The 19,454-nt window shown below is 25.8% G+C and overlaps 1 protein-coding gene across 1 annotated transcript; it reads left to right on the top strand.

Moving 5' to 3' along the window:
- Positions 1 to 5,897: 5,897 nt before the first annotated feature.
- Positions 5,898 to 12,767, top strand: LOC145832503 (NAD-dependent protein deacetylase sirtuin-2-like). The gene is made up of 11 exons (XM_082939821.1): positions 5,898 to 5,958; positions 6,326 to 6,367; positions 6,587 to 6,693; positions 6,904 to 7,029; positions 7,515 to 7,638; positions 7,818 to 7,889; positions 8,237 to 8,369; positions 8,625 to 8,738; positions 9,152 to 9,235; positions 12,265 to 12,460; positions 12,684 to 12,767. Exons 2-11 carry the CDS (start codon positions 6,343 to 6,345, stop codon positions 12,765 to 12,767), a joined length of 1,065 nt encoding a protein of 354 aa, XP_082795947.1. The 5' UTR covers positions 5,898 to 5,958; positions 6,326 to 6,342.
- Positions 12,768 to 19,454: the final 6,687 nt, after the last annotated feature.

Below are 19,454 nucleotides of genomic sequence, written 5' to 3'. Positions count from 1 at the left end.
AATAGTCTTTAAGGTTCTAAATTCTTATCCTATCTTGATTTTAAGTATGGGAGGAATTTCTAAAAAGATTAAAAGTTAAAAGCTATCTTATATCGTTTCAATCTTGACTAAAAATGTATAACTAAAAATCGATCAAATAATTTTAAATTTAGTTTACTGTTTTATATAATGTCAAATAAAATTATTTCTTGGGTAGTTACGTTTTAAGACTAATCAATGGTAGTTGTGTTGGCTGGGTGTGAGCGGAAATGGTTTGAGATCTTGGTCATAGTTATTGAACATGCAGTTTTTGTCTACTAACTTATTTTATTTCTAATTTAAAAGTTTTCTAATCGTATATGATTATTATTTTCATTCATTTACTTTCTAAAAAAATGTTAAGTTTATATTTAAAATGATAATAGTTTTTGAATTTGTATAGTTGAAATGTATTTTGTTTATTTATAGTTATAAGTAAAGTACGAACTAATTTACTTATTATTTACTCAAGTAGTTTATTTTCTTAAAAACATTTAGTTGTATATTTATAAGAGTGATTTATTCATTTTTATTTTCTTGCATGTATCTGGTATTTATAAATGTGAGAACTAGTTATTTTGACTGAGTAATTTATATATTTAAAAGGTACAAGAAAAAGCTAAATCTTTTAAATATTTTGTACTTATAAGCACATAAGTCTGTAGATTTTATTAGAGTAGGTTATTCTCTACAGTTCATGCTTATACTCGTGTTTTTCTTATATATATAAAAGGAAAAATACGTTAGTTAGAGCAATTTAACACTTCTCCCTTTTTGCTTTTTTATAAACCTTTTTATTCGTTTCTCAGGGTTGATCGTGTAGAGATGGCAAAAAAAAATTTGAGCAAACATGATCATAAAAATCGAAATTTTTTGGAGGAGAGGGCGTAATTCCAATGATAGATTATGGTTTTCGTAGTTAATATTGGCAGTATTAAGTTTAAAAAAGAGTGTAAACCATTTTTCTGTTATTATTAGTTTTTTTAATAAATTTAAATAAAAAATACAGAATTCATTTATAACGTTCATACAGTTAAAATTTATTAAAGTCCTAAGTAAAACTATCAAACTTATTCACAAAATACGTGGTGTGAGACTTGATGACCGAAAGATCTTTCTCCACAAAAATCCATTGACCATTGTTGTGAGCGTTCAAATTTTTCTTTTTTTACAATTTCTAAATTGGGTAGCTTATACTTTACTTATTACATAATATATAATTTACTAACATTTTACGTCATACTTTTTAAGAATTTAAAGCTCTCTTTTGTCTCTTTACTGTTTTAATATAAAAGCAAATAGGTACTTTGATAAACGCAACATAAGATTATTAACAATAGTATTTCAGTTAATGGTTTTCAATAGATATTATGGCTTAAGAGAAAATTTAATTGTAGTTTTGATATGTGTTTTTACTAAAGTTACTGTATTTGTAGTTCTTTAAAATAATGAAGATATCAATTTATCAATTAAAATTAAGTCCGGTCCACCCAATTGATATCATGGTAAATTACGCTCGCAAACTAAAATGATAATAATCCCAAAGGAAGTTGGTTTAAAACTAATCCATTTAGAATAAATAACTTACACATAACTGATATATACAAAAAATACAGTCGTTAATAATTAAGAATTATAGTAAAAAATAACTCATTTTATAATTAAGTTTAAATCCGACATTTTTAAAAGCATTATATTATTATTATAAAACGAAAAATTCCTTCCAAACATAATCTATGATTTTTTTCAAGTACTTTTAGTTCATATTAGTGATCAACACTTTCAGACTAATTTAATTTTCTTAGACATCATAAACTAAAACATTATTTTATTCAAACAAAATAAAACTTTTTGTGTTCCTAAAAATTTATTTAAGGTTTTTGTGATTGACTTATTTATATTTACTGTATATTTGAACAGCTATCAACAAAACTCTAGTTTTTTTTTGAAGTTTTGTTTTATTTTTTACTTTAGCAAGTATTCATTTCATTAAAAAAGAATTAAACTAGTTTTAAACTTAAAATATCATAATTGTCTAAAACTTAGTTTTTTTTTAACTCTAAGTATTAAAAGAAGTTAGAAATTAATTTCATTTTTTTGTTTTTACTTTACGTATAATATGAAACCGGTGTACTTCTAAAATTACTATTGCTAGTGTTAAAAGCTAAGAGTTAATGCATTATTTATAATGTTAAAATTTAAAAACTACAAAATTAGTGTAACTATAAGTTTTTGTTTAGGTGGATTTGACTTGCTTTTGTACTCTTTTAAATTTTATGAGTTGCTGCTACTTAGTTAAATGTTATAATTCTAACATACTAAACTAACTTTAATGTTTGCAGATGCTCTAGCAGAAAAACTAGAATGTTGATTAACTACATAAATTTAGGGGTAATAGAGATAGTAAAATGTTAAGAAAACAAGACAAGAACTTAAAAAATATAAAAATAAATAACTTTATAGAATAACTAAAAGAAGAAAAAAGTTATCGACCGAAGATAAAGGTTAAGGGTAACAGTGATACTAAAAATGAACAAAAATTAAAAATTTCAGTTATAAAAAATTTAATAAATTCAAAAAAGTCTTTGGGCAAAAGTGTCCATTTGCGCAAAATTGACGCCGTGCAAAAATGTCAAGAAAACCCCTAATAAATATAATAAATTTGAATTATAATATCATGGAAAACTATTTTCGTAAATATAAGTGGTAAATTTAGCGATCTTTTCAGAGACAAAAACTTTAACTGTAAATGTTGTAAACAGATATTATAGATGTTTGATAAATTTTGCCATATTTGCAAATATTTAAAAAGTTTCTTCATATTTGTCAATTTTGCCACATACTGCCGTATTTTCTATATTTGCCACCTTTTTATATGCTCTGTAAACTTAACCATATATTCCAAATTTTTACATATTTGCTGAATAACAATGTTAGTAATATTTTTTTTTTGATAATGTAGTTTTAACTTACTATATTGTTTAATGAACGATAAAAAGGTTCATAAAGTTTGGTCTAACGACCTGGTGTACAAAGGAACCTTTCGGTTATCAAGTCGTACACCACGTTTACTACTAGTACTTACACAACTACTAGTAATATACTTCAAGTTTCTTCCTGATAATATAGTTTGAGTTTTATAGTTATACTTAGAACTATGAGAAAATTAAAATCTGTCTCGATAAGGAATCATCAAATAGTTAACAAATTATTTATGGTTCTAAAATCCTAAGTAATAAAAAGCCATTTTTATTTGTCACGGTTGAACACATTTGTCAGTAGCTCCTTACAATTCTACTCATTAATCTTTTATCCAGTCCAGGTAATCATACTATTAAAAAAATTCAAGGACTTTTTATTAAAATAATATATTAGGTTATTAAAAAAGAAATTAAAACAAATTAAAGTTGTAAAAATAAAAACAATTTTAACTATATTTATTATTCAGTCAAACTAAAATCTTTAAAACAGATGTTTAAAACAAAACATCAAAATATAAATGCTTATTTAAAAAAAAAATTATTTAAAGTATATTTTTTTTAACATATATTAAATTATTTTCAGACTTATTAAATTTAAAACCATTACTATCTTAGTATAACAATTTTTTGTAAGCACAATATAATATGCATGCATCTTATTTTCCAATCTTAGTTTACAAAATTTATTTTTAACTTTTATAAACAATACTTCTATAAACTTATTTAGATTTTTCGAGCTCGTTTTTTTTATTTATTTTAAGTATAAAGCACAATGACTAGTATTAATTAGGTATTATTTAATGACTTTGAATGAATTAAATATAGTATTTTGTTTAAAGATAAAACAAATAATAACACATACTTTATACTTACATAATAATAATTATCACAATATTTTTATATAATCATAATGAAAGTGAGGTATTGAAGTTTGTACTTAAAATAAGGTTTAAAAAAAAATTTAAAACTTTTTAACTACAATCAAACATTAACTTTCCAACTATAGCAACTAAGTTTTTTTAAATCTGGTATACTTTTAAAAATTGGAAACTTTGCATTAGAATTTTTTCAAAAAAAGAAATATTAGTATTGATATTTACATAATTTCAAATTTGAAAATTATTTTTTGCTAAGCAAAAAGATCAATACTATTCTCGTTTGTTTTGATCTATGCCAACATTTAAAAACTAATTAGAAGTATTTTTTTCAATAAATACCTAGAAAACCTAGAATTTGACAATTTATGGTAAAAAAAACTTGGTATTTGGGTAAATTAAAAAAAAACTGGAAAAACCTGGAACTTCAAATAACATTTAAATATTAAGTAGAAAAATTTTGATTCAAAAAAAAAAATATTATCATACTAATAAATATTTTTTGTCATCATCAAAAATTTATTTTATTTAAAAAACACATTCAAAGTAGCTTTACACTATCTTTCAACGTTTTTATACTATTTAATACAGTTTTTAACCTTAAACTTAACTTTAAACTAAAATAGACCCAAAATGTGTTCTTTTGAAACATGAATGAAATTTTGCTTTGACCTGAAGAAAATTTGCTAATTACATTATTATATTCGAAATTATAAAATTTTTAAATAGTTAAAGTAAGAGTTTACATACAAAATTTGGTCATAAGAATTCCATATTAGTTGATAGTTAGTAGAAAACATGAAATATATTAAGTCTATTATTTTATATCAAATATATATGATTTAGAAGTATACATTTATTATTTTTTTAATTCAGTCTTTAGTTTTTTTGCTTGTTTAAGTTTAACTTGTTAATTAAATTGCTCAGTTATTAATGTAATAACCTTTAAATAGAATGTTTTGTTTTAGATAAGTATGAATTAAAAGTAGCTTATATATGTATTTTTTACTATAAATATTTTCTTAAAAGATAAGTCGCAATACTATTACATGCATTACAAGATAATAGTCAAAACAATTGATTTTGATTTTTTTTATTATATAAGTAAATTATTAATTTTTTGAAATTAAGTTATTTTAGTGCATTTCTATAACTATAGCTAAATTTTAAAGTTAAAAATATGCTATTTAAAATATTTAGTTTAATTAGTAAAAAATTCAATGAGTAATTTAATAAAAAGAATTTTTAGGAAAGTTAATTTAGTTGCAGTACCAACTTTTGTTTTTAAATCCACCTTTAAATTTAAAACTTTCTTTTAAGTAATTTATAAAAATATCTCCATATAATGTAAAAGACTATATTAATTAATATGTTACATAAATTTTTTAAAGCCAACTTAAAAAGGTATAACTACTATAAATTACTCAAAATCAATTTAATTCATTTAGAATAATTATTTCAAAAAAAAATAATTTACCCTCTATTGTGTATAGAAATTAATTACTCAAGAACATTTCAAAATATTTAAAATAAGAAGCTTAATTTCGTTTGTTATTTATAAGTTGTTATTAAGTTTTTTTCTAAATTAGTTATTTCTTTGCTTGTTGGGCTTGACGTTACATAACATAACATAAACTATTATAGATAAAATTCCAAAGTGCATTATATTTTGATTCTAAAAATATCAAAATTATACCAAATAATTAGTAAAAATTTACTTTTAGTAAATACATATTGCCTTAGAAACTAATTCTATGTAATAAAATACTAATAGTAAAAACCAACATGCATTTTTTATATCCTTTTAGTAAAACATTGACAATTCTCTTTGCTACAAAAGTTAGTTTAAACTACATTAATGAATTTTACATCTTTCAAATGGAAGAATTAAATAATTTTCACAGTTTTAACTAACCTTTATTTCAAAAGTAAAATATTTATCTAACAAATGGATGAACTGGGTACTTTAATGAATAACATGAGTGATTTGTTCTCTGAACGCGAGTTTGTTCCAGCAAAACCTCAAAAAATTCTGAACAGTCTTGACCTTGATGGAGTTGCTAGTTTTATAAACTCTGAAAAATGTAAGTTAAAAGACTTTTATAAAGCTTTGTCGAGATGAGTTAAAATAAGTTTACAGCATAAGTTTGTGTTCAATAAATCTTTTTTTTTTTGTTTAAAGTTATGTAAGATTACAATAAATGTTAACACATTGAATATATAAATATTTTATAGTTGTTTTAACAAGTTAATAAACCTATTTTGATAATTCTCACTCAAACAACACAACAAGTTTCACTTGAACAATCTTAAAGCTTTTCTTTTAAAGCACATCAGTTTAATTTTCTAAACAGCTTTATTACAAGTAATAATAAAAAAAAAACTTCTAAATAACAACTTGTATTGTAATATCGTTTGTTGAGTAGATACTACCCAATTGAATATTTTTAGGTGAAAAAATAATTGTGATGTGTGGAGCAGGTCTTTCAACTGGTAAGAATAAGTTTCAAGATGGTTATTGTTTTCATTTATAAATAACTTTAGCCTTAAAGCTACTTTAGAGTACATTTACTGTGTAATAAAGTGTGTAATTTACTAATAAACTATTTCCTATGAGTGTATATAATACATTACATTGTTTGCTGATCTTATAATCTATCTTATTTTTTGGAATTTATTCTAAACTATACTTAATTTAATATTTGTTTTAAGCTGCTGGAATTCCTGATTTCAGAAGTCATGGAACGGGTCTCTATGACAACCTTCAGAAATACAACCTACCAACACCTCAATCCGTATTTACATTGGATTTTTTTAAGGTTGTCAATTTTGATCAAAAGCCTGAAAATATTTTTAAACTTTAGATAAAATCGTAAAATAGTTGGTTTATATCAAAAATCATATTAAGTATTTGGAATTACAATATACCTTTAATACTAGTTTTATAAACTTAATTTTGATTTAAAATAATTCAAGTTATTGTGTGTTTTTTTTTTACCTAATTTTTAAAAAACATCTGTACATTACAGAACAATCCTAAACCATTCTACACACTTGCAAAAGAGTTGTATCCTGGTAATTACAAGCCAACACTTAGCCATTACTTTTTGAAATTACTTGAAAAAAAGAATCTGCTTCAACGTGTTTACACCCAAGTAAGTCGTTAAAATATATAAGATTAAAATTAAGATATTAAACATTAAAGTTTTATGCTTAGCCTCAATAAATAATCCTTCGTTTCTTTAAAAATATCCATTTGATTACTTTTCTTTTTAAAAAAAAATAATTGATTTGCTTTTTCTTTTTATATTATTTAATTTGTTGCAATAAATGGTGTAATTTAAAATGTTTTATTTAAGTGGTTTTTATAGAAAAAAAAAGCAAATGTGTTTAAAATTGTTGATAAATAAATTTATAAAAAAAAAACAAACCCGTTGGAGCTGTCGGAAAAACAAACAAATCAATAGGTAAAATTTTACAAAAATCTACCAATAGATATTCTTTTTCACTATTACAAAATTAAGCTTTTTTTGTTGTCTGAATGCTCGAAAGCTAAAAAAATAATTTAAGTTCATCAAATTAGAACTTATATTAGCTTAAAATTAAATATATTGAAAAGTAGTCCTTACGTTTTTGACAGAACATAGATACGCTTGAAAGGGTAGCAGGAGTGAGTGATGACGTAATAGTTGAATCTCACGGTTCATTTCACACTGCAAAGTGCATTAACTGCAAGCAAGCGTACTCACAACAATGGGTCAAAAGTGAGTTCTTTTATTTTGAATTAATGTTAAGCAGAATATTTTAGATAAACTTATCAAACTTTGTTAGATATGTAAATGTATCAATGCAATTAGAAAACGTCGCTTCAAAAATTGGTGTGACTTTAAAAACAAATCATACTCTTCCTATAAACAAAAACTTACTTAGTATTTATTTTTAGACAAAGTATATAACGATGAAATCCCATTGTGCACCAACGATGGTTGTGGAAATAATGCTTATATTAAACCAGGTAAGTGAAATTGGTTAACAAGCTTACTCAAATTATATTTGTTATATGTTAAAAATATAAAGTTGTATAACTATGAACTATAATAATAATGTAAGTTTTTACAGTATAAAAGATAAAAGTACTTTCTTTTTTTATGTACAAAATAAAATACTGTTTGTTTCTAACTAAAAAGGTTAGAGCTCAGATAATATGTATCCAGTTTTAAATCATTTAAAAAGTTTAAATTATTACATTTAGGTTGCTATGCTACATTGTTACTATGATTTCTATCCATCGATTTTTACGTAATATGCAATTAAACTTATCTTATAAAATTTTTAGTTATTTACTAAACTGCAATTTAACAGATATTGTGTTCTTCGGTGAAGAGTTACCAGAAAAATTCCGTAAACTTAATCAAGATGATTTTGAAAAATGCGATTTGTTGCTTGTTATTGGCACCTCACTTAAAGTCAAACCTTTTTCATTTCTGCCGGAAGAGTTAGTGTTTTTATTTAGTATAATATTTTTTGTTTTATTTAATTTTAGAATTTAACTACCATTAATCAAAAACTACTTAAATAACTTAAAAGTATACGTCTACATTTTGTAAACCGTCTGAATTAAACAACTTAACTTCCTTTTTTAGTCAACCTAAAGTGGCATTAGACGTCAAGTAAGTTAAACGTTATTGTAACCGGAATTTCTAATATTAAAACAAAAATAGTTTTATAACTAAAAGACATGTATTTTCAGTGTGAATATCAACACTCCGAGAGTACTGATCAATCGTGAAAAATGCAACTTCACTGAAGATTTTGATTATTACGGTTCATCCTCGTTCGATTTTGACTCAGAAAAAGCTTACAGGTTATTTCTGTTGTATTTATCAAATTGGTTTTAGTTTTTTTTTAATATATTTGTGGACATCTTATATAATTTAAATCTTAGTAGAAAAATACATAGCATTAACTAATTTTAAAGCTAATTGCTAAGTTTTTTTCATATACAACTTTTAATAAATACGAGTAATCTCCTCATAATAAAATTGATAAAATTTAGATTTAGACAAAAAAAATCCCAAACAAACTTTTAAGTGTGTTTTTAATTTTTTTTTAGTACTGATAATTTACAAGCTACATATTTTCCGTAGTAAATCAATTTAATGTCTTTGAAACAAGCTAATTTCTTATAAATCATAATAATATATTTAGAGACTGGCGAATTTACATGTTTTATACTTTTCTGTACTAGTTAAAATTAAAATTATTTATTTGTTACAGGGATGTGGCATTGTTGGGTAATTGTGATGACGTCATAAGTAAATTATGTGAAAAACTCGGATGGAAGGGAGAACTTGATAAACTGTTTGCTGGAAGTAATAAAAATTCCACAATATGTTCTAAATAATTAAGCTTGAATGAGCACAAATTAGTTTAACCTGTATTTTTAGTTTAAGTATAGAAACTTGTGTTTTTTATAATAAATGAGTTCAAAAATAAATAACTTAGTTGACTATACTTAACTTTAAAAAGCTTATCTAGTATTAATTATTATAAGCTAAGCTTAAGAGGTTTTATACATATCTGCTTGTAATAACCAAGTAAATTACTGAAATTTAAAAATTAGCTAAATAAATTAAAAATGTTAATATAAAACTACTATTTCTAAATAAAGAAAGAAACTTTACTTAAAAACAAAAAAAAACATCTATAACTAAACCATAAAACTATATATAATATTAGCTAAACGTTATTCAGTTTAACTGTAGTAAATCAAACAGATAACTTTAAAACAATCAACATGTCTTTAGTCTTTATTAGTGAATAATAATGTGAAGTAAATAAGATTGTATAATTAATTATACCTATAAGATGTTTTTTCAGTATAAAAAGCTAGTATTTCTTTCTTATTTTTCAGTTTAAAATAATAAATAATAAACCTTTATTTTTAAAGTTAAAGTAGTTTAATCATTATAACTGTGTTTGATATAGTATAAACAACTACAGATAGTATTTAATTTCTTAATTTTATTAATAAATAGTATGTTTCTAACATTGTCTAGTAAAGTGATCAAAGACTATCTTAGTAAATTTTAAATACTATTTGCAACTAAAAAGTAAAGTAGTTTTATTCATTTTTAACTCGAAGCTTCATTAACACTTTATCAAGAATGACAGATGAGTTAGTAATTATTTTTGCAATAAGTTTGTAACTTGTAATATTATGACGTAAACAACAAATATTTAAGAAAATCTATTAACTATAGATAACACATCTATTGTTTACGTCATTATATTACATGTTTAAAACTTATTGCAAAACTAATTAGTAACTCATCTTTCATTATTAAGAAAGTTTTATGGAAATAAGACGAAAAAATTCGATTTAACAATTAATAAAAATATTTTACTTTTTAGTTTAAAAGGTATTTATTTACGACGAAAAACCTTCCAACAATAATATATAGTAAATTTTACTTATTTGACTTTTAAACTACTAAAAAACTTTTATTGCTTTAATACTGCATGTCAATTTTAAACAATCGAAGAAATAGTATACATTTTTATAATTATGTTTAGTTTGTTTAATATTTGACAACTTTAATTTTACGCTTCAGCTTTATAGTAATAGCAACAATACATAATAAATAATTAATGACAACATAAAAATTTATTTTATTGCTAGTTCACTTGTTAACTTCGTTAGAAGAAAATGCAATAAAAATAATTTAGAACTTATAGCTACTTTAAAAAGTTTTTATTAGAATTTTATTTCAACTCAAGAGTAACGACAGTAATAACTTACATAATTACAAACTGAAAAAAATACTTGGATACTAAATAGGTGCCTACAAAAAAAAAATAAAAACTTTAAAGTAGTTGTTTGAAAAATTAAAGTCAACAACTTTTTTATAATTTTATGAAGTATAACAATGAATGATGTTGTACAATTTTTGTGATATTTTTCCGATGTTAGAGTTGGAAAACACTAAAACTTCTTTAAAGTCAGCGTAAGTAACAATAAATTATTTAAATGTATTAGTTCTTTAGCAAGTATAAAACGAAAAAAGAAGTTCATAAATAAGATCTGCGACTTTAGCTTAAAAATAAAGTTGCACAAATAAATAAAATTGAGCTTTTTTCGATCAACTGTTTTGAAGTTTGCTCTAAATTTTGGTTAGAATACAAATTTCTTCTGTAATTAGTAAATAATCATTTCATTACAATTTCCTCTGATGAGAATTTTTAGATTTTTCTTTATGTTTTTTATATCAATTAAGCGGCACTTCTTTTTTTATTTTAGTGAATCTGACTAGCCAACTGGAAAAATTGTAAAATTAACCCTTGTTCTTACAGCCACTGTATAAATTTTTTTTTATACGAATATTTTTTGTACCATAATGAACTTTTATTTCAGTTAATAATAATTAACTAAGATTAAGTTTACTGAGTTAAAAAAACGGGAGAAAAATGTAAATAAAACTCTTTTGTGTAAACAAAACCGTACAAATATTGTCATAATTCGTTCAATCAATTTGATACTTAAGAATTATTCAGACTAACAATGGTGATCAAAATTGTAAAAATAAAAAATTTATGTATAATATATAATAAAATAAAACAGCCAGCGTTGTAAAAGTTGACAAATGTAATTTAAACTTCTTACTACACTTTGCATAGTAAGCTATTAGTTCCATAGTTTTCTGTTCTGAAAAAATTTTAATAAAATTTTTATTTAAGTTGTAAGGAGAATATTTTACAGCGCGACAAAAAAGTTAATAAAGCAGTTTGTTTTTAGCCGTTTCAGAGGTTAACTAAACTAAAAAACTAAAAGGTTAACTTAGAAAAAAAAATAACTAAAAACTCATTAATACTCCAAGTCTATATTTCAATGATACTTAGAATAAAAAGAACATAATAACTATAAGTTTTTAGTATGCAGAAAGTCATTTTACAAACGAATTATTTTAAAAACTAGTTTCAATAAAACTAAGAAAAAAATAGGTTACTAAGTATTAAATTTTTCATTCAGCAGAATGCTAATATTAGTAGTACTGAAAATAGTATTAAGTGAGTATATAGGCTTTATTTTAGTATTTTTTTTAAACAAGTAAATAATAACAAAGAGAGACTGTAACTAAATAAAAAACGTTTATTGTTTTCAATAAGTATTATTTATTTGTATAACACTGAATTTATGTTTAAAGGTTTATTGAAAACAAAACCGAACACTTTTAAAAGTATGGTACACTGTAAAAAAAGTGTAAAGACCATGACATAAAAAACTAAATATACACATATGTAACTGTAACTTTTTATACTTATGATTTATGATTAAAAGTTGTTCTAAAACTGTGTTCGGTCTGACTTTGTATTCAATGTCATTCCGGCAGCTCCTGCGACAATGATGAATCTTGGCTGTATCAGCTTTGCTGTTTCGCTGGGCTCTTCTCACTGTGGAGAGTGAGATCCTGCTGCATGGGCAACAGCTGGAATCTCAATGTTATGCCCTGGCTTTGTGCTTGGAGAGGTTTACTCCAGCTTCGCAGGTTTTTCGCGAAGACACAACACGGAATACGGCAGTTACCGGTGATAAGCTTAATCCTGTTTGGCGAAAGGATGGGCGCCAGGGGTCGTATTCGTTGGTAGGAGGAATTCCACTGAACAACCACCGCCTGCCTTAAGCTGAGCAGCCCTCGGCCAATAAGGTGTTGTTCCGCCACAGTTTACCTTCCTCATTGGGTGAATGGGGATAGCTTTAAGTGAAAAGTAAACCAAAACTATGTCACCTGACAAACATAAACGTAAAAAGAGACCCACTCTTAAACTGGGAAGCTGGAACGTTCGTACCATGACTACTGGTATGGACCCCGAAGCAGTAGGAATGAACCGTTGAGTAGATGGGTTCAACACTTTTCCCTTCTGTATTCTACACAGAATATTGTTACAAATGATGCCCTTAACAGAATGGATAGTCTACCAATGATTGATGACCTGGATAGCATACCAACTACTGAAGAACTCAGTAAAGCCATTGATATGATGGCTCCGTGGAAAGCTCCAGGTAGTGACGGCATACCAGCGGACTTGGTCCGCAATTGTAAGTCGTGCTTGTTACCTCATTTACATGATATTTTAGCCAAATGTTGGAGAGAAGGTATAGTGCCACAAGACATGCGTGATGCTAAGATCATAGTCTTATATAAAAACAAGGGTTCCAGATCGGACTGCAATAGTTACAGGGGAATTTCTCTTCTTGCGATTGCTGGTAAAGTTTTTGCAAGAGTGGTTCTCCCTCGTATTCAGAAGCTGGCTGAAAGAGTATATCCTGAATCTCAATGTGGATTTAGGTCTAAAAGATCTACCACCGACATGATTTTTTCTGTACGTCAGTTACAAGAGAAATGTAATGAGCAGAACATGCCTTTGTACATCGCTTTCATTGACCTCACTAAAGCCTTTGACTTGATAAGTAGAGAAGGATTATATACTATACTGCTGAAAATTGGATGTCCTCCAAAATTATTCAATATTGTGAAGTCTTTTCATACAAACTACAAGGGCAACCATTCAATATGATGGTAGTGTATCTGATTCATTTGAAATCAAAAGTGGGGTAAAGCAAGGCTGCGTACTTGCTCCAACTTTGTTTGGAATCTTCTTTTCGATGCTATTAAAGCATGCTTTTAATTCATTAACTACTGGAATCAAGCTTCATACAAGAACTGACGGACACCTTTTCAACCCTTCAAATCTAAGAGCTAAGCGAAATCTGAAGAAAGTCACCATACGTGATCTTTTATTTGCTGACGATGCTACACTCGTGGCTCACTCTGCCCAAGACCTGCAGACATTTTCTTCGGCATGCTCGGATTTCGGCCTTACTATAAGCCTTAAGAAGACTAAAATTCTAAGTAAAGGAACAAATATTTTACCATCAATCAAGATCAATTGTAAGGATATCGAGAATGTAGATAACTTTGTATACCTTGGCTCAAATGTTGCGTCAAACGCATCATTGGACAAAGAAATAAATAGTCGCATTGGCAAAGCATCAGGCACTTTCGCTCGCTTGACTGCAAGAGTTTGGGATAACCAAAAGCTAAGCATTCGAACAAAGGCTAACGTTTACCGTTCCTGTGTCTGCAGTACTCTGCTTTACGGTAGCGAGACATGGACATAACCTAGCGTACAGGAGAAGAAAATCAATACCTTCCACCTACGATGCCTTCGTCGCATCGTTGGAATTACATGGCAGCAAAAGATCACCAATGAGGAAGTATTGAGACGTACTGGTCTTACCACTATATACTTTACCCTTAGTCAGCGCAGGCTTCGCTGGCTCGGTCATATCCTGAGAATGAATACTGAGCGGATCCCAAAGTTTCTATTGTATGGCGAGTTGGTCATTGGCAAACGAAACCGAGGACGTCCAAAATTATGTTTTAAGGATGTATGCAAGCGCGACCTAAAAAGCTTGAACATTGGAACTGATGATTGGGAGTTGCTTGCAAATGACCGTGCCAAATGGAGATCAACTATACACAAAAGACTGCAAGAAAGAGAAAAGGAATATTTTAGAAAATAAAAGAAGATGAAGAAATAAGAAGCAGAATGAATTTAATTGTTTTTTTTTTTTGTGTGTTTGTGTTTTGTTTATTGCATCACTGTGTATGTTTTTTGTTCTTCTTCTCTGTACACAACACGCATAGCCGATCTCGGCTGATAGCGGGCTTTATTATTGTTATTATTAAAACTGTGCTGAAATAATATTGTTTTGGTGGACAAAAGTTTTCATTATTATTGTTTTGGATCCACATATTACAAAAAAAAAGTTTTCTTCAGAAGATGTTGTTTAGAATAAATTATTCTTTTCTATCTTTTTTTAAATATATTTACTTAATTTCTAGCTAAACTGAAAATTTTGTGAAAAAGAGAGTTTTTTAACATATTTATTACTATAAAATTGTATATTTACTGTACATATTGTACGTTTTTAAATACTTCTATGTTAATCAACTTTAAAGCAATGTAAATAAATATTGATTTATTAACGTAAAATTTTACAATATATAATGAGAAAAATAATGAATTTATCATGTTTTAAACGACAAAGGTATAGTTTTTTGTTATAAATTTAAATTATAAGCATACTTGTTTCAAAATAACATTACCAATTTATAAAAAAACTTATCAGTTAAAAAACAAAATCATAATATGAGCTGCAGTACAAACAATATACCAGAAAAGATAGAAAATGCCTACACAATCCAGTTTTTAGAAAGCCCTGTAAGAACTAATTTAGACTACACAGAACAATGGTGGATTAAAAAAAACTAGGGCAAAAATTAATTTAAACAGTGTTTTTAAGGAATTTTTTTAATAAAAAATTGAAAATGTCATCAAAAATTTTCTAACAAGTACAAAACTAGGGGATATTTTTTTATTGTTGTTGTTTATAGAAATAGTTTTTCTTAGTTACAGTAAACAAAAATAATTTTCTAAAGTGTCGTTTTCCCAGTTTCTCAATTTGAAAAATTATATCAAACTTTACTGACTAATCTCAAATATAAGTGTTCCATTAATTTTGAACTAAAAGTGTGAAATTCAATATTTTAATGATATGGTAGTTTTTGTTTTGTATAAAATTTTACTAAAAATATTTAATTTACGATACTTAATTTTCTCTAGTTGCTAGTATAGTGCTTCCTCGCTAATCCGGTCCTCGCTAATCCGGTTCCTCGCTAATCCGGTCGGTTTTAGTCGAGAAGTCGACTTATTTATTTTAGCGTTTTTAAAGTTTAATTTCATTTTACTTCGAAAAAGTATTCAATTTACGTTTTATAAGTATGCAAGCAATATATTGTTACGTCATAATAAAGTATCATTTGTATAATCTTAAGTTTTTTTTTCATACTTTTCTCGCTCAGTTGTAACAAACTTGTTAATTATTCATTTGCAATTTTTCTGTCTTTGCTAAGCAAGTTACACTTTAATATACTACAATCAACATATCTGGTTAAAAAATGGATAAGACAGCAAAGAAACGAAAACGCGTTCAACTAACAATTGAAAACAAGTTAAAAGTTTGCGAAATGGCAAACAATAATGTGCCTAAAGCTGTATAATGAGCCAGTTTAACATAGGTAAGTCAACTTTAAATGACATTCTGAGAGGCGAAGAAAACTTCAAAAGGTTTAAAGTCGAAAAGGAGGAGTCCATAAAAAGGGTTTATAGAAAGTCGATTCTTAGAGATCTTATATCGCAATCAACTTTCACAATTGAAGATTTTTTAAAAGAATCGACACGACAAAAGTTGTCTACACCGTTTTATCTGTTTGGGGTATGGTAAAGCCTTCTTCCATTAGAAGCTCATGGAAGAAATTAATGCCATTACAGCAAAGCGCTTCCATGCAAAACATAGACCCTTCAGAAAAAACTCAAGACAACGAGTTTGTTCAGCAATTTGCGAGATTAAATATCACATTTACAGAAGATGATATTCAAAGATGGATGAGTTGCGATGGTCCTGGATATGAGCATATGGACGAGCAAGGAATTGTTGAACTGGTTACTGGGGATAACGAAAAAAAGGCTGTTGAAGTTGTTGAAGATGAAATTGGTGTTTCCCAGCCTTCTAAGTGTCCATTTTCTCATGCTAAAGCCATGCAGAAAATGGACGATTACTTAGTTTACTATCGTTTCCAACCAGAAGCCATACCTGAAGATGTGTTAAAACTCATCCAATTTCGTGAGTTTCCTGTTAAGAAACGAGAAAGCACTGTAAAACAATCTTCCATTCTTTCTTTTTTCAAAAAAAAATCTTAATTTAGTTTAAGTGTTAACAGTGTAGTTTTTTTCCATTAATTTTGAACTTATAAAATTTTTTTTCGTTTAGTTTTGTCTTTTTTAATTCTTTTTTCTCCAAATAAAGTAAAATAAATTATATTAACAGAAATTTTATAGTACGTTTTGTTATACACATTCATAAAATAATCAAGGTAGATAATTTGTAAAAAAAGCGATATTTTGTTCTTATCCGGCCAAAGGCAAATCCGGCCGTATTTTCAAAAAAATCTTGCCCAACTTGGCCGGATTAGCGAGGAAGCACTGTATATATTTTTTTGTTTTCTACAGAATTGAAAATTTTTGTTTTAATAAACGAAAGATCTCTTCAAAGTGCTTGTATAAGACTGTGATTGACTTTTTTTAATGGTTCTTACCATTTTTATTTTTGTCTTTTAAATAATGTGTTTATCTTTATATGCAGTTCAAAGTTTCTGGATGTAAATGTGGTAACTCTGAAGAAAACTCATTTTTTTTTACTGACGTTTGGTTTGTTTGTAAACTTCGACCTCGCATCTAATGCTGTCAATAACTTAGCATGCTGCTTTAAGTATTAACTTACTTAACCATAAAGACAAATTTTTTTCACAATTGACAAGTAGAGTGTACTAGAAATTATATTTCAAAAGCAAACTTAAACATCAAATTATGTTTAACTATCTTAATAACATTTCTAAGAAACCTAAGTGTTAGTTATACAAAAGTTATTTGTAGTAGTTGTAAAAAATTATTAAAAATCTTATATAACATTTAGTAAAATATTTTGTATTTTACATAAAATTTACATAAGTAATAAAAAAGAAGTATACAATTCAAAGTATCAAAACCAACAACTATTTATTTGTACTAAATTAAAAAAAAATTGAAACGTTTTTAAGTTTTTGTAAAGTTTTAATTAGTATTATAACAATATATAAAAACTAAAGAATCTGTAAATATCGTTAAAAAGCAATATATTGGATTTTGAAAATCTTGAAACGTTACAACAGACAATACAAATTATTTTTAGTTTTGTGCTGACTAGTGTAGCTTAACTAACTGTATTTTTGAGTTTTTCAGTTGTTAGAAAAAATGTTACTCAAAAATACTAGATTAATGTTTTATAAAAATTAGATAGAATTACATCAGAACATTTGTTTTTTCAAATTAATGTAGTAAACAAAGTACTTATAACAAAAAATTATTGATAACTTTGAAAAAATAATAGAATAAGACAAAAGATTAAAAGATCAAAATTGTTATGTACACATTTGGTATTACAACGGTAAGGTATTCTTTCCATTTTTGTTGATACATTCACTGAATTCTTTTGTAGACATACCATTGAAGTTGATGTCTTCAAGCTGTTAAACACTTTATCATTAAAGATTGAATCTTAATTTTTATTTAAATTATGTGGTTGTTAATAACTTAAACACTAAAAATATCAATATTTTTATTTTTTAAAGAAAATTATATCAATTCTTAATAAGTTTTTCGAAGTAAAATGATTGTTTTATATTCTTATCATATTTTTTTTTATACAAAATTATAAGTGTATAGGTGAGTAAAATAAAAAAGGTTTTATAAAAAAACTACAATAAACTTTGAACTTATAATGTTTAAAATATCTTTTACTAAAACTACAAACTTCTTTCGCGTTGTTTGTTTTTTGAAAGACCTTTTGGATGTTTCTAACAAATCGTAGCAAACAATTTCTTCTACCGTCAAATACCATTGTCAGAGAAGTAATAAAATAAATTAGTTTTAGGTCTTTTAAATTGTTCATATTTAGTTTCTACTTATAAATTATTGTAACGATTTAAAATTTTATTGAGTATAGTAAGATTTCTAAACAATATCAAACAAAACAAGTATTTACTTTTTTTAATAATAATTAAACTGTTTTAATAGTTTAAAATACTTATTTCAGTTTTAGCTAATCATTTACGCTTTAAAACAAAATAATATATCAAGATTTATTCTTAGTAACATTATTGATTTTTTTTTAATTAACTAATTTTGTAAAGAAAAAGGAAGAATACATAAACTTAAAATACGAACATAACTATCTTTTAATTTTTTTATTTTATACTTGATATACTTTTTTTTACAAACAATTTTAAAATTGTATAAACCAATTACACGAACTTAAATAGTTCGAAACTTTTACTAATAGAAAAAACTGTAAAAAAAACTATTTAAAAATTATTCTAAAAAACATACTGGTTCTTTACTAGCTAAATTTGGAACTAACTTTCAAAATCTAGCGTGTTCATTACATGTTGATTGTCTTTAAAACCTTCAGGCATGTTTGCTGCAATCGTACTCAAGTATTATTAAATCAGATTATCAAGTTGAGGTGCCGTCTAATTTAAAGTGTTTATTTTGTAGGTTACAATAATCAGATTAATTACTTTTGTGGTATAACACAAATTTGTTTTTCACAAGTACGTGTTAGGATTAATACTGATTGTAAGTAATTACTGTCAAGTTAATTTGACATTTACCTTTTGATTTTCTCATATAAAATGTCAATTTTAGTTGATTGACATAAATACTTAAGGTTTTTTTATGCTTGACAGTAGCACTTAGTAACTTAAATTAGATAAATAAAATCATTGTTTAAAACAAAATTCCATTTGATGAGATGTTTGTTATAACTAAAATTTAAATTAACAATGTTTTGTGCATATCTTATAAATACAATTTTGAAACCATGAATTTTTGGTAAAAAATACACTAATTTTTTGTTTTA

This window comes from Thalia democratica, chromosome 3 (genome assembly GCF_965202585.1).
Source record: "Thalia democratica chromosome 3, ktThaDemo2.hap1.1, whole genome shotgun sequence".
Classification (NCBI taxonomy): Eukaryota; Metazoa; Chordata; class Thaliacea; order Salpida; family Salpidae; genus Thalia; species Thalia democratica.
Note: the sequence above shows the minus strand (reverse complement) of the source record. Positions and strands in the feature narration are given on the sequence as shown.

What these genes read in the sequence shown, in the direction of transcription:
- LOC145832503 (XM_082939821.1), top strand. Translation starts at nt 6,343, where the DNA reads ATGTGTGGAGCAGGTCTTTCAACTG. An exon ending in TGGAGCAGGTCTTTCAACTG is followed by an intron (nt 6,368 to 6,586) that starts GTAAGAATAAGT and finishes ATTTGTTTTAAG; the next exon opens with CTGCTGGAATTCCTGATTTC. An exon ending in TAATGCTTATATTAAACCAG is followed by an intron (nt 7,890 to 8,236) that starts GTAAGTGAAATT and finishes GCAATTTAACAG; the next exon opens with ATATTGTGTTCTTCGGTGAA.